The sequence below is a fragment of the Odontomachus brunneus genome, unplaced genomic scaffold (assembly GCF_010583005.1).
Source record: "Odontomachus brunneus isolate Ranch 3 - 2012 unplaced genomic scaffold, Obru_v1 Obru_scaffold_010, whole genome shotgun sequence".
NCBI lineage: Eukaryota > Metazoa > Arthropoda > Insecta > Hymenoptera > Formicidae > Odontomachus > Odontomachus brunneus.
In genome coordinates this window covers 3,350,327-3,369,005 of record NW_022639460.1, presented here as the reverse complement: position 1 = coordinate 3,369,005, position 18,679 = coordinate 3,350,327, and the positions used below count along the sequence as shown (strand labels likewise).

At 37.6% G+C, this 18,679-nt stretch overlaps 3 protein-coding genes across 22 annotated transcripts in view; 2 read left to right on the top strand and 1 right to left on the bottom strand.

Moving 5' to 3' along the window:
* Nucleotides 1-157, bottom strand: part of LOC116840574 (paired amphipathic helix protein Sin3a-like) — a 19,197-nt gene extending 19,040 nt beyond the window's left edge. The window contains exon 1 of the mRNA XM_032807436.1: nucleotides 67-157. Within this exon, the coding sequence (XP_032663327.1) occupies nucleotides 67-157 (91 nt within the window). The remainder of the gene's footprint in view (nucleotides 1-66) is intronic.
* The window catches only part of LOC116840572 (mitochondrial tRNA-specific 2-thiouridylase 1), a 28,976-nt gene extending 13,587 nt beyond the window's left edge, over nucleotides 1-15,389 (top strand). Inside the window, exons 1-10 of one of the 12 annotated variants that reach the window (XM_032807433.1) lie at nucleotides 11,292-11,441; nucleotides 11,526-11,744; nucleotides 12,153-12,207; nucleotides 12,267-12,388; nucleotides 12,464-12,629; nucleotides 12,714-12,898; nucleotides 12,987-13,213; nucleotides 13,302-13,469; nucleotides 13,544-13,771; nucleotides 15,245-15,389. In XM_032807433.1, coding sequence (XP_032663324.1) covers nucleotides 12,313-12,388; nucleotides 12,464-12,629; nucleotides 12,714-12,898; nucleotides 12,987-13,213; nucleotides 13,302-13,469; nucleotides 13,544-13,771; nucleotides 15,245-15,319 — 1,125 coding nt within the window. In that variant the 5' untranslated portion in view covers nucleotides 11,292-11,441; nucleotides 11,526-11,744; nucleotides 12,153-12,207; nucleotides 12,267-12,312 and the 3' untranslated portion in view covers nucleotides 15,320-15,389. The other 11 variants (XM_032807426.1, XM_032807423.1, XM_032807430.1 and 8 more) reach the window with 11 other exon arrangements.
* Nucleotides 15,324-18,679, top strand: part of LOC116840569 (neprilysin-4-like) — a 7,724-nt gene continuing 4,368 nt past the window's right edge. For 3 of the 9 annotated variants that reach the window (XR_004377382.1, XM_032807412.1, XM_032807411.1), the window contains exons 1-8: nucleotides 15,324-15,472; nucleotides 16,268-16,400; nucleotides 16,491-16,690; nucleotides 17,099-17,247; nucleotides 17,477-17,683; nucleotides 17,750-17,889; nucleotides 17,965-18,218; nucleotides 18,314-18,574. Coding sequence is in view for 8 of the 9 variants with exons in the window: in XM_032807412.1 (XP_032663303.1) it covers nucleotides 15,385-15,472; nucleotides 16,268-16,400; nucleotides 16,491-16,690; nucleotides 17,099-17,247; nucleotides 17,477-17,683; nucleotides 17,750-17,889; nucleotides 17,965-18,218; nucleotides 18,314-18,574 (1,432 nt within the window). In the remaining variant the exon portion in view is untranslated. Of the gene's footprint in view, nucleotides 15,473-15,495; nucleotides 16,031-16,252; nucleotides 16,401-16,490; nucleotides 16,691-17,098; nucleotides 17,248-17,476; nucleotides 17,684-17,749; nucleotides 17,890-17,964; nucleotides 18,219-18,313; nucleotides 18,575-18,679 lie in introns of those variants that run through there. The other 6 variants (XM_032807415.1, XM_032807413.1, XM_032807418.1 and 3 more) reach the window with 6 other exon arrangements.

Sequence of the window (18,679 nt, the reverse complement as noted above, 5' to 3'; positions counted from 1 at the left end):
CACTTCCTCCTCCTCCTGCTCCTCCTCCACCTCCTGCTCCTCCTCCACCTCCTCCTGCTCCTCCACCTCCTAAGCCACTTGCTGCACTCACCGATGAATGCTTTAACGTTGCTGCTGCTGGTGATGCTACGTCGTCCAGCCCACGAACACGTTTCATTGCAAATCACATTGGATATGCTACAAATATAACAGATTAACAGATGCAACATCACATACATCTCAACTTGCACTTTGACTGCAACTTAATATATAATCGATAAAATAGTTGTCAACTGTCAGAGCACATGTGCTTTTAACAAAATATATTGCAAACTTGTACGAGGGTTACTTTTCCCTATATTAATGATGTGAATTATGTGTGCATTGTGTGTGGATAAGTGTAATTCATGTAGCAATAAATTTTCCATATAGCTTACTTACAAAGCTTCCAAAAATAAAAATACAATAAATGAGTGAATTTTCTTAGGTTTCATAGGATACGAGTGTTATATCTGCAAATCTTATTGGCACGACACATTTGTATTGTGTTTTGTACACACATAGTTTTTTAGAATTGTGGAATCCTCAAAAAGGGGCATGAGATGTGAAATTATACATCGAGACAAATCAATGACATGAAAATGTCAAAGGTGGTGAAAAGTGTTGTATAGTAAGAGTTACATGCACACAAAGTGACAAATAAGTGAGAAATAAGCAAGAATCTATTGGAATTGTTGATTCCGTCATATTGTGACATATTTAACCGCTTTGAGTGGATTGTTATTCACAAATAGGTATGCTCACTTACTGCTTGCCACCTATTATTTTCAAAGTATGTACTTTGGATATGCCATGTGTATACTTAAATATTTAAGCATCACCGAAATTCGCCTGCCAAAAAGAACGGTTATGTCGCGTGACAGAAACGTGCAAATTTGCACAAAGTTTTGCAAAGAATGTTATACCTGCGACACACAATGTTACGACAGTAATACTAAGCAGTTTGAAAATGACGCAAAGTATCAGTAAGAAATTGCTAGCTAACGTCTTACAAGACCACGCCGCAAAAACTCATACTCAATAATTGTATCGATCATTCTTGCCAATTCGTGCAACATATGCAAAAACGTATATTCTCCACGGCGTGGTGCAGAGAAATTGCCGATATAAACGACAATATCCACACACAATCAAACGGACGCGAATTTATCGTGTTAAAGTAGAGCGACGCGCAAGCTCATCGCGCGAGATACGTTACAAAAATAAATTATAACCTCGTGCTAGCTACGGGAGAGAGAGACGGCCGGAGTTGTGGACGCGACCTTGCGTATGCGTGAAAAAAGTCGCGGTGACTCCAAGACGAAGCTGGAGGAAGGCGCGTCCGTCCAAACATTGTAACCGCAACCGTGCGTGCATACATCTCGGCCCTTTCTCTCTGTCAGGTTCTCTCTTCGTACGTACCAATTTCCATCTGAGAAGAAGCTTCGCGTCTCCGAGTCCCACGTAGTCTCGTCGCGGAAGCGCGACGAGGGGAACAAGTGGTGGTGGTGGCGGCGGTGGTGGTAGTGGTGGTGGCGTCGAGATCGTGATACGTCCCTTGGTTCTTGCCGCGAATTGTGCACTGGCGTCTCCTCTATCTCTCCCGAAACTTTCGATCGCGTCGGCGGCAGTAGCGGCCGGGTTGGATTCCTGCTGCGTATGCACGCGCGAAACTCGCGCCGGTACAGCCAGGCCGCACGGACACCAGGCGTTCTATCGTCTCGTCCCGTCCCGTCCCGATTCCGTGTCTATGTCTGTGCCTGCAGTACACAATCGTTTGCGAGGAACGATTCGTAGAACGCGCGCGCGTTTCCAAACACGTTACCCGGTCTCTCGTATGTTACGCAATATTCCACGTAAATACATAACGCATTCCCTGAGCGAGGTCCCCGACGAATAATGTTCGTCCGCACCGCGCGCGGTCACTTCCTTCGCGTCGCCGCGATCACACCGCACACCTCACCTCACCTCACCTAACCGCACCGCACTGTACAGTACTGCACAACACCACAGCGTACCGTACCGTGCCGCGAGAGGAGACACCTTTTGCTCGCAACCCCTCGATCTATCCGTATCACCAGTCTCTTTCCTCGTGTCGAGCCTCGACGACGGCGTATATGATCGACCCTTACACTACAAAAGCTCTCTTTCTCTACCTTTAGTGCCTGGCTCGCTCGCTTTCTCTCTTCCTCTCTCTCTCTTTCTCTCTCACTCTCTCACTCACTCACTCACTCTCCCCCCCACGTCTTCTCTCTCTGTTTCTCTTCCGCTCGCGCCGTTCGCGCTCCCTCTTTTTCACGCTCTCACTCCCTCTTTCTTGTTCCGCTCTCTTTCTTCCTTTCTCACTCTCTTTCTTCTCACACACTCGGATTCTCCTTCTCCTTCTTCTCTTCCTCCTTCTCCTCCTCCACCCTGCGTCACAAAATTTCTGCCTCTCCCGCGCTGCTCTGTCTTTCTTGCTCCTTCTCGGTTCGTTATTTTTTTTCACGACCAAAAAATCGACAGTCTCAACGGGCCGGTTGGTCCGGTCGCCCGTAGGAATTCACTGTGTTCTCACTGCCACGAATATACACGCGCGCGCGCCAGGAAGATCACTCTCAACAACGGCGAAATCTCGTCGTGTGGGTAAACAAGCGCAGGACAATGTGCATTTTTACAAACAAGCACGAGCTTGAGAAACGTGTGTTCAATCAGACGATAGACTCGCCGCACTTTTCCGCAGGAGGTGACGCAAAGTCGCTCAACCACACACCCGTGCTCCTTCAGTGGTACAAGGCAAACTATTGGATTTTGTATGGCAAACAAGGAACCAACTGGCCGCGTAGCGGGAAGGGACGCAGTAGTGGGAGAAGGTACTGCGCAGGAGCGTATTTGCGCGACCAGCGTCTCTGTTACCAACCACTCGCGTCAGCGGCTTGCTGCTGCCGTCACCGCCGCCGCCGCCGTCGCCGCCGCCGCCGCCGCCGCCGCCGGCTACCACCTCCCACGATGTCGTTCGTGGCGCTGATGATGGCGCGAGCGCACGACTCGCTGGCGCTACGGTCGACCATGCAACGGGACTGCACGACCCGGGAGAGACTCCTGCTGCGCGCGCGATCATCTATTCGCTGCACGATGCGTGAGGACGCTATGTACGTATACGCGACACGCGTATCACTTCGAGACTTCGTAAACATCCAATGGACTCCGATTCCACAATCGTGAACTATCAGTTTGAGTCACGATTTTGCGATATGCTCGTCTCATACTACTTATAAGTTTGCGCTCTAATTTGTGACGAGTTTGTGTTGTCTCACGACGACGAATTTCGTTCACCAACGATTCCTGACAACTATAGAGAAACAAAGAGAAAGATAGACTCGTGCGAACAAGCACTCGTAAGCACACGCGGCTCTGCTCATGAGTCCAATTTCATCCAACTGAAACATTGTCGCACGGGGCACCTAGAGTACCAGCGGTAGATACAGTCCTTGAATTGACGGTATTATAAGTCGCCAAGAATGCGCGTGCGCACATTACCGAGTATTCGCAAGCGTTCTTCCCCTCCCGCGCCGTTCGCCATCTTCTCATGACCAACAGCTGTTCCGAGAGGCGAGCTAACCCCCCATCGTAATCTGGGTCATGGGAACTGCGCAAAATGGCCCGCTGCCGCGTCGAGCTTGCGTTGCCCATCGAAAATGCGTTGAACACAACGCGATTTTAGCCGGATGCAAGAGCATGAGAAACGGCGCGAGTTCTCGTAGCACATGCCGTAATTCGTAATACGAGATACGCTACGCGCGGCGGTCGTTTGTCGCCTATCTGTCAATGAGCTTGACTGGTCGTTACCCAGAGAGAGCCACGCGTGGATTGGCTGGTAGCATTCGTTCGCCTATTTGCTGGGATTCATGCGCGAGCACTCGAATGTGCACGACGCAACGACTCGTTCGAGTCGTGATTCATCGAACGCCACAACGGAGAAATGGCGGAGCGATCGAATCTCTTTCTTGAGTATCGAGCGCAAGATGAGTCGCTTCAGTGTTTGTGTAAATATATCGTATATTTAACCAATGCGAAATTCGAAGGATTATCTGGCATTTCATTTTGTGCCTTTTGTGCTCGCAGGATATTTCGCCATGCGATTATCTTTACTCCATCGATACGCATACATAACCTATTTACCTACCTACTCAAGCTAACCTAACGTACTCTCTTCTAACCTAAACCTAAACTGGCTTTTTATCATTGAATAAAAAATACCAGGGAGAAACATAAAGAGAAAATCCTTTGTTAGAAGTGCGAAGGATGTGACGTAATGAAAGTGAACCAAATGCGATTATCGATACTATGGAATCGAAGTAAATGTTATAACGTATATTGTCAATTAATCGAATAGACAAAGGTGCGTAAACGTATTAAAAAGAAAATCATTATAAGTGACTAATTTTATTTCCCTGACCAATATGAGCAAAATATAAATGCAATTTTTCTATTATTCTTTTAAAATTAATATTCCTTTGCTATATATACTTCTAAGATGTTTAAAGTATACTGCCAGACTGTTTCCGGTAACGTCACTTATGACGTACTTCACGTCATTAAACTGAACCAATGCAACACAATCAATTACTCACGATATATCGCAACATGCTTCTACCTGGTATTCTTTATTCAATGCTTTTTATATTTCACTTCCTACAAGAAATAAAGCTGAAAATTTTTCTATGTGTGAATCATTTAGCAGCCACAATGCGCGCGCAACACGTCGTTGATAGTCTCTTATTTTCCTGATTTGTCAATTTCGTATTGAACGTCTCATCTTTGGATATTGGAATCTAATTATTGATTAGAATTACTGTTTTTTTATTCGTTACTTGAAATTGTAACAAATATGTAAACACAATGATCGATAATTGACCTTAAACCAGCGACACACAATGCTTGCTTTTGTGCTCGATTGCTCGCTGGAAATACTCTGTTTTGATTGGTGTATTTCCATCTATCTTCATAAATGCACCAATCAGAACACAGTATTTTTATCCAGTAAGCAATCCAGCACAAAAACAAGCATCGTGCGCGCTGACTTTAAAATACTCGTCTTTGATTTGTAAAACTGTGATGTATAAACTGTAAAACGATTTGTAAACTGTGTAATTACCAAAGTATCAAAAGTGCAAGCAACACAACCAACTTAATATTTTACTCAAAAACGGACCTGTATTTAAAACAACATTCTGCTGCTTCAGCACGCGTATTGAGCGATTTTTAACATATTGACTGGACTTGAGTTAATCGGTACGATTAATGACGTCACAAGACTCTACTAGCCAATCACAAAATCTATACGAAAATGTTTAACCAATCAACTTGTGGAGAATTCATAATGCGTCCGATGTCCGACGTACAACGTCTGATATCCAATAAAAGAATAGTTTTCCAATGGAGAAAATTGAATTCTCTGTTAGAAAGTTGTTCTTCTATTGGATATCATACGTCGGACGCAGTGAGAATTCCCCATTAAATCTAATGACCCAAGGTTGATAAACCCAGTAGGCCTATTCTCTAGGTGCTTTCCAACTACGTTACACTGTGTTACACAAAACCGGTTTATTGGTCACATATTATCTCAAATATTTTGTAAGATAATATGCGACCAACGAACTGGTTTTGTGTAACACAGTGTACGTAGCTGGAAAGCACCCCTACTGAAAAATTTCTGTTGAGATAACAATAGCATTCCCAATTCAATTCTCAGTTGAATTCTCAATTGAATTTTCAAATGCCGTTTCCGCAAAAATTCGCATGTAAGATCTTAATTGAGATATTTGTATCTGATGGAAATAATTTATTGAAAATATAATGAACTTTTGCTGAAATGCTTTTGAAAAGCATTCACAATTTTGACCCAATTTCATTAAAATTTCATTATAATTTCACTAATATTTCAATAATATTTCATTAAAAATGTAAAAAAATTCAGTGAAAAATCACGGGAACTGGTGATGGCAATGTGCTGTAACGATATCGTGGTGGATTGTATTTACAATATACTCTCATAGAGTTTAAAAATGTAATGACATATTTGTCGGTAAATATTTCAAAGGACGTAACAATCACAATGCGATTAATATTGATACAATGTTGTATAACTAATTAAATTTTAACATATAACGTGCTTGCAAAAGAGAGAGAATATTCCTTCTTTCTCTCTCTTTTGCGAGCATGTTGTGTTTAAATTTAATTAGTTGTATAATATTGTATCTATATTAATCGCATTGTGATTGTTGTTACGTCCTTACATTTACCGACAAATATGTAATTACATTTTTAAACGTTATAAGAGTATATTGTAAATACAATTCACCACGATATCGTTACAGCGCATTGCCATCACCAGTTCCCGTACGATCATTGAGGTTAGGCATTGAACAGCGCATAATCATCTAAAAATGGGTACCGTGTAACACGGAATCGAATCCATGCAAGTCTTACGAATAAATAAAACGACACAAAATATGAAATTATAGTTTTTTTTTATTATTTAGACAAAATAATACTTCATTATATTTTTTTCAATCTATTTTAATTAATAATGATTTTTCACTGAATTTTTCTACATTTTTAATGAAATATTATTGAAATACTAATAAAATTATAATGAAATTTTAATAAAATTGGGTCAAAATTGTAAATGCTTTTCAAAAGCATTTCAGCAAAAGTTCATTATATTTTCAATAAATTATTTCCATCAGATACAAATATCTCAATTGAGATCTTACATGCGAATTTTTGCAGAAACGGCATTTGAAAATTCAATTGAGAATTCAATTGAGAATTGAATTGGGAATTCTATTGTTATCTCAACAGAAATTTTTCAGTAGGGACCCTCTAACTTCTTAACGACAATGTCACTAGCCTAGGGTGTCGTTACGGAGATTTAACGCATTGTAACAAAAAATGGTATTCTATAATTTTTCTTAATGATAAATATCGTTAAAAATGTCGATAAAACATCGAATTTTATCGTTAAGATATCGAGGGATATGACCTCTCAATAAGCAATAATAATATAACTAGATATAACGACCTAGGGCTGCGTTCAGAAACTCTACTCGGTGAGTAGAGTAACATTTAATTAGCCAATCAGAGCAAAAGGAACTAAGATTTATTTATTATGATTGGTTTATTAAAGTAATTCTACTCATCGAGTAGGATTTCTGAACATAGCCCAGATAGCACGATGAATTCTTTAAGTGTTCCTAAAGTTTTCTCTTTTCCTGAATTGTACTTCCTTAGGAATTCGTGGAAGAATACTATAAGAATGATTTAAGAAGTTAACATGCATGATTGGAGTTCCTCAGAACTTTTTAGAGTATTCACATAGAATTACTTCAATTTAAAAAGATTTCCTCGGATTTAATAAATTTTATTGTATTCACACGAAAGAAAGATCAGAGAAACTTTGGCTGGGAATGCGCTGCTCTTGTGTGTATCTGTAGATGTCCACTTTTAATGTCATATGAGATGAAAAACATCAGACTCGGCTGGGATCTAACTCGGGTCTTCCGCTTGCTAGACAATCGCTCTTTCCACTGAGCTATTTAAGACTTCATTTTTGTGACATCTATATACCTAGTGAAAAATGATTCGTTGATTGACGTCAATATGATATCAAATTGACGTCGGTTTAACGATTTCAACGTCTATTTGATGTCATTTTGACGTCAATCAACGAATCATTTTTCGCTGGATACTGTACTATTATAACTGTTATAACTGTTATACTGTTATATATACTGTTCTAACTGAGCTTCAAATGTAAGTAAAGCTCACTTTCAAATATGTAATTCAAAATCCAAAAATAAATGGCTTTCAAATAATGCGATTGAGTTTGTTAGAACTATATATGGATTTTAGAAACATGAATACAAACTTAAGGATAAAATATACTTCGCATAAATATATTTTATTATTGATACAGGTGAAAATTTTATATATCAAAAGTTATTTTAACACCAATTCCCTCTCTTTGCCCCGATGAAAAATTTTTCATGCAAAATTTTGTATGAAATTTGTCCATACATAATTATATATAATCATATAAAATTATATATATAATTTATTATACACAATTATGTATAACAATATGTATAATTACATATAAATTTATGCGTAATTATGTAAAATTATATATGAATTTATATATATAATTATACATAATTATATATATAACACTAGTGTCTCGTTACGCGGTGTAACTGTATTACAATCATAGCTATATATAAAATATATATATATATATATATATATATATATATATATATATATATATATATTTATATATATATTATATATATATATATATATATATATATATATATATATATATGGTTTTTCAACGGCGTCACAATATCCAAATCTGTACATGTTATGCCAGCCAGTCGCAGAGTAGCTGAGTAGCTGGTCACATGACTAATTGGCGATTCTCTGTACTAGAGGTTCTCTAAACGCAACCAATAGTGACCGAATACGTAACAGCCAATGAAATGTTGCGCCCAAAAGACATACTTCTAGCATATGGAGGGAGCGTCCCGATTGACCACGGTACGATTGGACACAACCAACCGATGAAAAGAATTATCTAATGAATTACCAGGTCGAACCAATCATTATAATCTGTGTCCAATCGTATCGTGGTCAATCGGGTCCCATCCGTATATGGAAACAATACTTACCTAACCTGGGCAATTGGGGGCAATCTTTGATTGGTCAACCACTGCGCATCTTCGGGAATGGTTACCTTGATTGCGTTCTTTTATTTGCAACAGATGTAGCTAAATGCATTTCAAGGATGCATCAAGATTGCACTTTTCAAGGTTCCTAACTAGTGATGTACTGTCCCTAGAAAATAAATTTTCCTATTGGCTATTGGATCGTCGTATGTCCAACGTCGGGTCCCAATCAGTAATGTATTGCCAGTAATCAGTATCAGTATTGCTTTTATAAGAATTGTGAGAGAGAAAAAAAGAGAAAAAGAGAGAGAGAGAGAGAGAGAGAGAGAGAGAAAGAGAGAAAGGCAGTCTAATAATAATATCAAATAATATAAAAAATGTCATTAATTGAAATCGATTTAGGGTGCCGTCCCATTAAGCACGGATCGGAACGCCGGATCGGATTTCTTACTATAATGAGCGTTCCGTTCTCTAATTTCGTTCCGTAAAAGTATCCTCTACCAGTCCCATATAGCAAAAACGGAACGGAATGGTGCGTCGGTCGCAAATAAATATGATTAATTCGTCAATATTTCGTTATTTTGACGCGACAGAATTAATTATATACATAATTTATGCAATTATCTTGCCGATAATATTGTCATGAATATTCTGAAATATTTAATTGAAGAGTGAAATATATTTTATAACTAGAAATCCGTTCCGTTTTTGCTACATGGGACTGGTAGAGGAAACTTTTACGGAACGGAACTAGAGAACGGAACGCTCATTATAGTAAGAAATCCGATCCGGGGTACGGCACCCTTAGTATATGGAACATGACCAGTTATTAGAGGATGAAGAGTCCTCAGAGTTAATTTCAGATGCTGTTATTACAAACAAACCTTCAATAGTTTCCACATTTGCAATATCTACAACTCATTAATAAATTAATTTTTCCATATTTTTTACTACAATTATACTAGCAAACACAAAATATAACTTAGTTATATAACATAGACGTAACACATACTCTTGTTACTTCTATGTTATATAGCAGTTATGTCTTTCTTTGTTAGGATTGTAATATTTCGACTATATTTAATACACATATTTGTACATTTATTGAACATATTATATCAATTACTACTATTCTCTATCCTTTTCATCCATTAACCCAGATAGCACAAAATATTTATAAAATATTTACAAAATATTTATAAGATTTATTTGAATATTTTATGTATATTTACCAAAATGTTTCATAAATATATTTACAAATATATTTACAAAATATTTTTGTGACTTTAGATTCAATAAATGAAAAATATTTATCTCATAAATATTATAAAAATATTTATTAAAATATGTACATTTATATACATTTTTCTCTTTTCCTGAATTTTTCTTAAAATTTCCACTTTATTGTTTTACACGCTACTTAATTGAATTTAAATTGTATTTTGAAAATTTGCTTACCATTGCTAAGATTCTAATTTCTTATTTTTTCATTAATTTAATAATTTTAAATAATTACATTTATTTTTTTCATATATAACATTTGTAAATAGGTATATTTACAAAATATTACTACAAATATTTATTTTTCGTTTACTATAAATATTGTATAAAATATTTAGTATATTTACAAAATATATTATAAATATAATATTATAAAATATAATATTAATATTATAAAATATAATATTTAGTATATTTACAAAATATTACTACAAATATTTATTTTTCGTTTACTATAAATATTGTGTAAAATATTTAGTCTGTATTTTAATAATATTTTCAATAAAGATTTTGATACTTTTTCCTTCATGTATATAAAATATTTATATTATATTTATATAATATTTTTAAGAAATAATTCGAAATAAATATTTATCATTAATATTATGTGTTATCTGAGAAACGTATTACTTTCTGCACACTAAAGAACCGTATTCGTACTTAAGGTTCCTGCACATTCGGAACTCAGGCTTCAATTTTTCGGCAGCCGCTTGGATTGAGATGCTAAAAGTTGCAAGCGGTTGCACGATTCTGCTTGCAACTTAAATTAAAAAACGGTCAAGATTTACGCAGTCTGCAGCTTCATGTGCGCAACTGGATATACAGAACGATTAAATTATACATCGGATGTATCGGGTTGTATCTGTTGCGAATAAAAGAACGCATCCCTTGTATTCTTATGGCTCCTGCACACAGGACACGGTAATACTTGCGACAGCCAATCAATATGTTGTTTTTCCGTAAGAGCTAGGAGGTTATTAAAGCAGCATATTGATTGGCTGTCGCGTGAACTTCCGCCGCGCGGCAAGGATTACCGCGTCCTGTGTGCAGGAGCCATTATGCATATGCGCGCATTTATCTATAATTTATGTCACGTATACTGTAGAAAATACGCGCTTCATACGCAACTCGGAACGCACCCAGTACATCATGGCTATGGTTACGTTCCGAAATGCACTGTCAGTACAGAAAATTTATAGTTTATGTTAGGTATTATAGAATTTCAGTACTGGCAGTGAATTTCGGAACGTAGCTATAAATACCTTTACATGGGAGCATCGAACGTCGAGCGTTAAAGCGGTAGCCAATCAACGTGCCACTTTCTGCAAGAACTACAAGTATATTTCTGGGACCTGATACGTTGATTAGCTAACGCTTTAACGCTCGACGCTCGGACGTTCCTATTTAAAGGTACCTCATACCTATTTAAAGGTACCTTATACTTCGCTATTCCCTCGAATTGTGCAAGGGCCTTAAACATGGCTATATTTATTTTTATATTTATTGTTTATTTAGAAACCCACACTCTGCAACTACAAAGAACAGACTAAATGTTACTACGCATGCTCATATATCAGTGCATCGTCGATATGACAAGTTTCCTAACCTTGAATAGTGTGCAACTTTAACAATTAATATCTCGCTTCACTGTGTAGAGCGACGATTTTGGCTTTTAGACTCGATTTCTACGCGTCAAAATACATTACCCTACCAAATTTTACCGAAATCGGTGAGGTTGGCCCTTTTCTTCATAATTACTCTTATTTCTTCTTAAACTTAAAAAAGAAAAAATAAATTTTAATATCATGCTTTTCTTTGCTTTAATCAAAAGCATAAACTCTGTTATAAAGCAGAGAATAGTTTATACATGCTTTTCTCTGCTTTAAGTATGAAAAAATTAAAATTAATTTTTATTTTAAAATTTATTTTTTCTTTTTTAAGTTTAAGAAGAAAAACAGGAATGGTAGGAGTATTATACTTCATATTTACCGAAACAGGAATAGGGGAATATAATTTAATAATTATTTAAAAAAATTAAGGAATTCGCTCGTTTATATTAAATTTTCTTTTAAAAATCACTTTCTTACTTACCGATATTATAAAACAAAAATAAGAAAAGTAAGCGACAATTTTCGTTTTCAGAAATCAATTTTATGTGTAAAAATATACAAATTTACAAAGTTTGAAAAAATCCAAGGTGAGAGTGTTATACTGCATATTTACCAATTATACATATAATTATATAATATGTTGTAGAAAAATAAACTATTCAGAGAACATTGTGTCTTGATGAAATATCAAGATGATTAGAAATATCGTGGTGGGGATATCTGGTGGTGTCGATAGTGCTGTGGCAGCCTTTTTGCTTAAAAATAAAGGTAAGAAAGAAATAAAAAAAATTTATCTTGTAGTTTTTTTTTCTTTTAGAAATGTATCTTGTGTTTTCATATCAGGATTTAAGATTATTGGTGCATTTATGAAAAACTGGGATATTAAAGACGAAACAGGAAAGTGTACAGTTGAAAATGATTATGAAGACGCTCGGTGGGTCTGTGATAAACTAAAGATTCCTTTGGTACAAGTTGACTTTGTAAAAGAGTACTGGAATGAAGTCTTTAGGTATTTTTTTTCTTTTCCTTCTATAATATTTATACAATAAATAGTTTATATTTCATAATTTTTACTCAATTCTAATTATTTCAGCGATCTTCTGGAAAAATATCAGACTGGGTATACTCCAAATCCAGATGTTCTATGCAACAAAAACATAAAATTTGATAGATTTTTTCATTTTGCACGCAATAAGCTTCAAGCTGATGCTATTGCAACCGGTCATTATGCTAAAACAAGTTTTGGACCATATTTAGAGAACTATAGAGCAGATATTGGCAAGTATTCCATATTACATTACAATCTGTACAATAAATGAATGTGTCAATACAATAATACAATCATAACATATAATTATTCACAAAGGTGTACACTTGTTACAAGCATACGATAAAGATAAGGACCAAACATTATTCCTGAGTCAAGTGTCGCAACAAACTTTAAAATGTTGTATGTTTCCTCTTGGGAATTACTTGAAAAATCATGTAAAGACAATAGCTAAGGAAGCAGGCTTGCATAGGATAGTACAGAAAAAGGAAAGTATGGGTATTTGCTTTGTGGGAAAACGTGAGTTTCAACATTTTATTTCGGAGGTAAAAGATATATATATATATATATATATATATATATTAGGCGCGTCGACTTCAGTGAGCTCTAGTAACAATGTTCTTGTAATGGTAGTATATACATGATAAGCCTGGTGACTATATAGACTTGGAGAGTGGACTGACGATAGGAAAACACAATGGCATTCATAAATTGACAATAGGACAAAAATGCAAAATCGCTGGTAGATACAAACCTTTTTTTGTATTTGAAAAAAATCGAGAGACAAATATCATCTTAGTGGTACGTAGAAATAAATGATATTATTAAAAACAAAAAGATTTATTAATCGTGTCGTTTTTTTTCTCGTGATACAGGTAGAGGGTACGACTCACCCAGCATTGTATACTGATTTCCTGATAACACAAGATATTCATTGGATCAATAAAGAACCGTGCGAATTGAGATCCGGCAATGGTGTGTTTCATTGTAACTTTCGCTTTCAGCATAGAAAACCGTTAATCCCTTGCAGCGTGTACAAGACATCAAATGACAGCCTGTTTATCCGGCTTAGCGCACCTTTACGAGCAATCACAAAGGGACAGGTAGTTTGTAGTAATTTTATATATAATATAAATACATATTATCTATATGCATTTGCATACAGATGCTTTGTGTCTGACATGATGGTAGCGAAATTACCATGAAGCAGATTCATAAGGATCATTTCGATAAAGTAGAATAACGAATGAATTGTCTTTGTTGAATGGCTTTTGTTAAATTATTTATTAGACGAGCTTGAGCTTATCAAGATTCGCTTAATAATCCGTTTGATTAATACATATTTTAGTATGCTGTTTTGTACTCTGGAGAGGAATGTTTAGGCGGTTCGGTAATATCGTGTCCAGGACCGTCTTATTTTACTCTCGGTCGGCAAAACTGTAGACGAAACATAGACGAAATTCGCCAGGATAATTTCACAGTGTCAACTTCAAGTATAACTTCAAGTATATAATTGCAAACAATTGTAAAGTCTTGGTTATATGTAATAAAATCCAATCGGTAGAAACCATTTAAAAGACGATTGAAATTTCGAATTAAAATGCTTTTTGCAACGTGCATTGCACTCGATTCAAGTGGCAATCTTCTTTTCTCGTTCCAACATTGCAGTGTTTACAGTTGAAGGGAAGAGAACGCGAAATTCAAAATTAAATGAGCACATCATGGCAGTTCTCTCTCTCTCTCTCCCTCTCCCTCTCACACACACACACACACACACACCACACAAAAATATTGGTTCCAGACGCTGCTCAGGGCTGCGTTCCGATTCTCCAACCGGAAAAGTACTACAGAATATGTGACATATTGGGTCTATTTTCTGTTCCTGCACTGCTGAACTGGTGCAATAAGTTAGAATGAGACAAGTATATTTTTTTTCGCTCTAACTTATTGCACCAGTTCAGCAGTGCAGAAACGAAAAACAAACCTATACTATAATACTTTTAGTATTATAATGCACCGGAGTGGGAAATCCAAACGCACCCCAGAGTAAAAGTCCCAACGCCATTCCGCATAATAGCGGCACGATGAAAGTGGCACTTTTGTTTGCGCGCATGATCGATAGATCGGACATGTTTGGCGTTGAACACTATGGAGTGAACCACAATCGACAGTTATGTGAGCGATTATATTATTATTATTCGTTTCGATAAATATCGATTCGCGCGTTTGTCTCAATAAAAGATAAATATCGATCCGTTTAATCGATCAAAAATCGATCTAAAATTAATGGCAAATGAGAGAACACTTTTTTGATATCCAATGTACGATGTTATACCTACGCTCTATACATTATATAAAATTTCTTTTTCAATTTTTACTCGTACATTAATTTGGTCGAAAAATATACAACATATATATAAAATATATGCGTAATCGCGCGGGTTTGCAGGTGGAAACGCATTCCCATCGGCGTGTAAACGCAAATTGAGATCGCAGTTGATTGACATAATTTTAAGAGAGAAACACATCATTCGTTAAAATTAAAATGTTTCATTGATATCTAAACATTGTTCCAGACAATTTCGATAGTAAAAACAATTGTTTGTCGTTTGAGAACGTTGAACGGGCCAGTGTCATTTTCAAGATGTTAACACCGTACATGTGACACATCTACGATTTCGTCACTTTAACAATAACGAAGGCCGTCCCATAGAAGATGAGTACAAACGATTTCAATAGATTTCGTTGGAACATGTTAGCCAGCCATGGCGATTATCTCATCAAAGGCAACTATAACGCCAGGAGTGAGTGGGCAATATATGCTCGTGCATCGATATTTTCACGCGCCGTTGTTTATAGATGTTTACACGTATCTTTATCATTCTTATACGTACAACTAAGCCGTTTATCAGACAAACGGATATACTGAAGTAAAACGATCAATGAGATGTAGTAGTACGATGGGAGATGAATGCGCAGCAAGACGACGTGGTCGCGTACGGAATGTGAAATACAGCGTATCGTGTTATTGAAGAATAACTGCAAGTTATTAGGGTCGATTGTGACGAGTAATTTGACATAAGGAGCGCGGAGTAAAGTGTTTCTCGTGTGCGTGCGCGTACAAAGCCGTGGCCAAGCTCCGGCTTGATCGTTACTCTCACGATTGGGTTGGTCGAGGCGGCCGATCTTATGTATTCACGTATGTAAATCGCTCCCAAAGAGAGAAGAGCGCGTACTCGACGCACTACAACACGACGAGCTACCATTAACATTCGTGCTTTCGCTCGTGTCATCATCCGTCCGATCCTCTCGATCTCTGTGCGTATTTAACAGATCGTTCGCGCTGGCTTATCGTGCGATGAGTACGCCGGCCTTTTCCCAATAAAGTTCGAGATTTTTTTTCTTTTTTCATCGCGAAGTAAGAGTAACAACGGCGATCCGTTGAAAGACGCATAATCGGTTGCGAAAAGGGAATTTGTGGGAATTTGTGGGAATTTGTCGTATCAAAGTGATCCGATTGCTGTTTGCCGCATATAGCGAATATTTGGCACATAATACTTTATTGTATTAATTTCTCTTACTAGTGACATTGTTCTCAGAGGAAATGCGGAATGGTGATAATTCGAATCGATTCGACGATGACGACGACGATGACGACGACGACGATTTGTTCGGTGATGGACCGTGCCCATCGTGCAGATTGGCGATTAACCAGGAAACCGGTAGACTCAAGTGTGTCACATTCGCGCCACTCATTTCTCTTCTTAAAGTTTTTCAGTTTGAATGCTTTTTATGAGCGAGTGAATTGTTTGCATAATGCAGATGGTGCACAGGCGGAAACGAGACGCGGCGTGTTAAGCTAATGCTCCTGATACCCGTCGTGCTACTGCCGATTACTATAGTGTTTATCGCATTGTCGCGATTACAAGGGATAGTTCCCGAGTCACGGGTGCGCGACGCCTTCTCCGCTGCTTACAATGATATGCAGAATGAGCGAAAAATAGAGGCTAACAGTTTTTGGCGTAAGTTTCATATCTCGTCATGGCAGAGAGAGAAAGAGAGTTTTCTTTTATTTATACAATTAACCCTAGGATACTACACTTTCACAAAATCACGGGTCTGACGCACTTGGATAATGACTACCCCATGTCATATATTTCGCTACAACTTTCACAAGAGTCAACTGATTTAAAAAAAAATTATTTTTCCATCGAAACGCTAGACTTGATTTGCTTATAAAAAAAAATTGATAATTCCCAAAATGGCAGACTCGCAAAGTTTTACCTTAAACAAATTTTTTACGGGGTAAAATTTACCTAGTGTGGTAACCTAGGGTTAGTACACATATTAATATATTGTTAACGCAAAAAAGTCCTTCCAATAACGATCTGTATGAAAGATTAATTAATTTCCCGCGTTGTATATCTCAGCTACCAGTCGCAACGACATAGAACTTGCGGCGGAAGAGGTCGAAGACGAGGATCGAATTCTACTTCCCGATATGAAAACAAGTTATGTGCCTGTAGATACGCATCCGCTGCTTCGATCGCCCAAACGACGTAAAAGAGACATTGACGGGGTACTTCATCTCCAAGCAAATTCAAAGCGGTTTAAGTAGACAATGCTAACTGAACAACATCATCTTTCCTCCTTTTCACATCTCGCTCTGTTATTGTAACATTTCATTATTCTGCTCTTCTTTTCTCCTCCCTCCGCGTCCTCGAGAGATATTTATTCATCAGTTTTTTTGTTAAGCGAGCTTCGATATAGCAAGAAAACGGCCCGAAGACGACACGATATCTTTTCAGGAAAATCGCACGAGGAACGGACCGATATCTCGCGTCTTATATAAATTCGACAATCGGATGATGTCTTTGTTGCGCGCATATGAAAATTTAAATAACGGCAAATTAACAGATTCCGTTTCTTCGAGGAAAGAATCGATCAAGAAAAATGATATGATGAGAAAGTTCTCTTCGATTTCGAACAACGTCAATCACATTGATAAAATAAAGGTGTGATCGAATATCTTGCCAGTCGCAATTATAATTCTTATTGCAATATCTTGCGTTGCTGCACAGGTAGAGAACGGCGATACGATCGAGGGTAACGATGCACAGGATCTCGACGAAAAGATGAACAATTTTTTAGGTAATCACTACCCGGAAGTAGAAGTTGACGACACCTATGAAAGCAGTGGAAGCAAAGATTATTATTCCGAGTGAGTTTGATACTACTTCGCTTTTCGATTCGTTGTAGATTCCGATCATCGCGATGAACTTGTCCGATATTCCAGAAAGAGAAGAACGTCGTCGTCGTCGTTCAGCAACAAGTACGACGGCATGGGCGTCAACGAACGGCCGAGAGAGAAATCGCTGAGAACTCGAGAGGATAGTGCATTCTCTTATTTTATCAACGACACCGAGACGTGGTTACCGACGGTCGACGAACGCGACAAGATTGACAGTTCGATCGACAGTTCTGACGTTCCCGATCTTCGTACGTTTTGGAGAGAAGAGGGAAATGCCAGGAATATTAGAGAGGCCCGAGGTATGTCTCGGGCCGAGTACATCTTATTCTACTTAGTACTCTCAGTCTCTTATATCTCTCGAATATTCTCGTTCTCTTGATTATTGTCGCCGTAGCTCGGATAATGCTGAAATACATGGATAAGAGTGTGGATCCGTGTCGGGATTTTTATCAATACGCTTGTGGTAACTGGGCGAAACGTAATCCTATTCCCAAGGATAAAGCCGGTTACGATACCTTCGAAATGCTGCGCGAATCGTTGGATTTCGTATTGAGAGAGCTACTACAAGACTCCGTACCGCACGATGTCGCTCAGTTGGATGCTGATGACGCTACTGTAAAGGCGAAACATTTGTTTGAAAGCTGCATGAACAACGGTAAGTAGGCGCGAATTTTAATTGAGAAACAAATTGATATTTCATCGATACGAATCTCTCTCTCTCTCTCTCTCTCTCTCTCTCTCTCTCTCTCTCTCTCTCTCT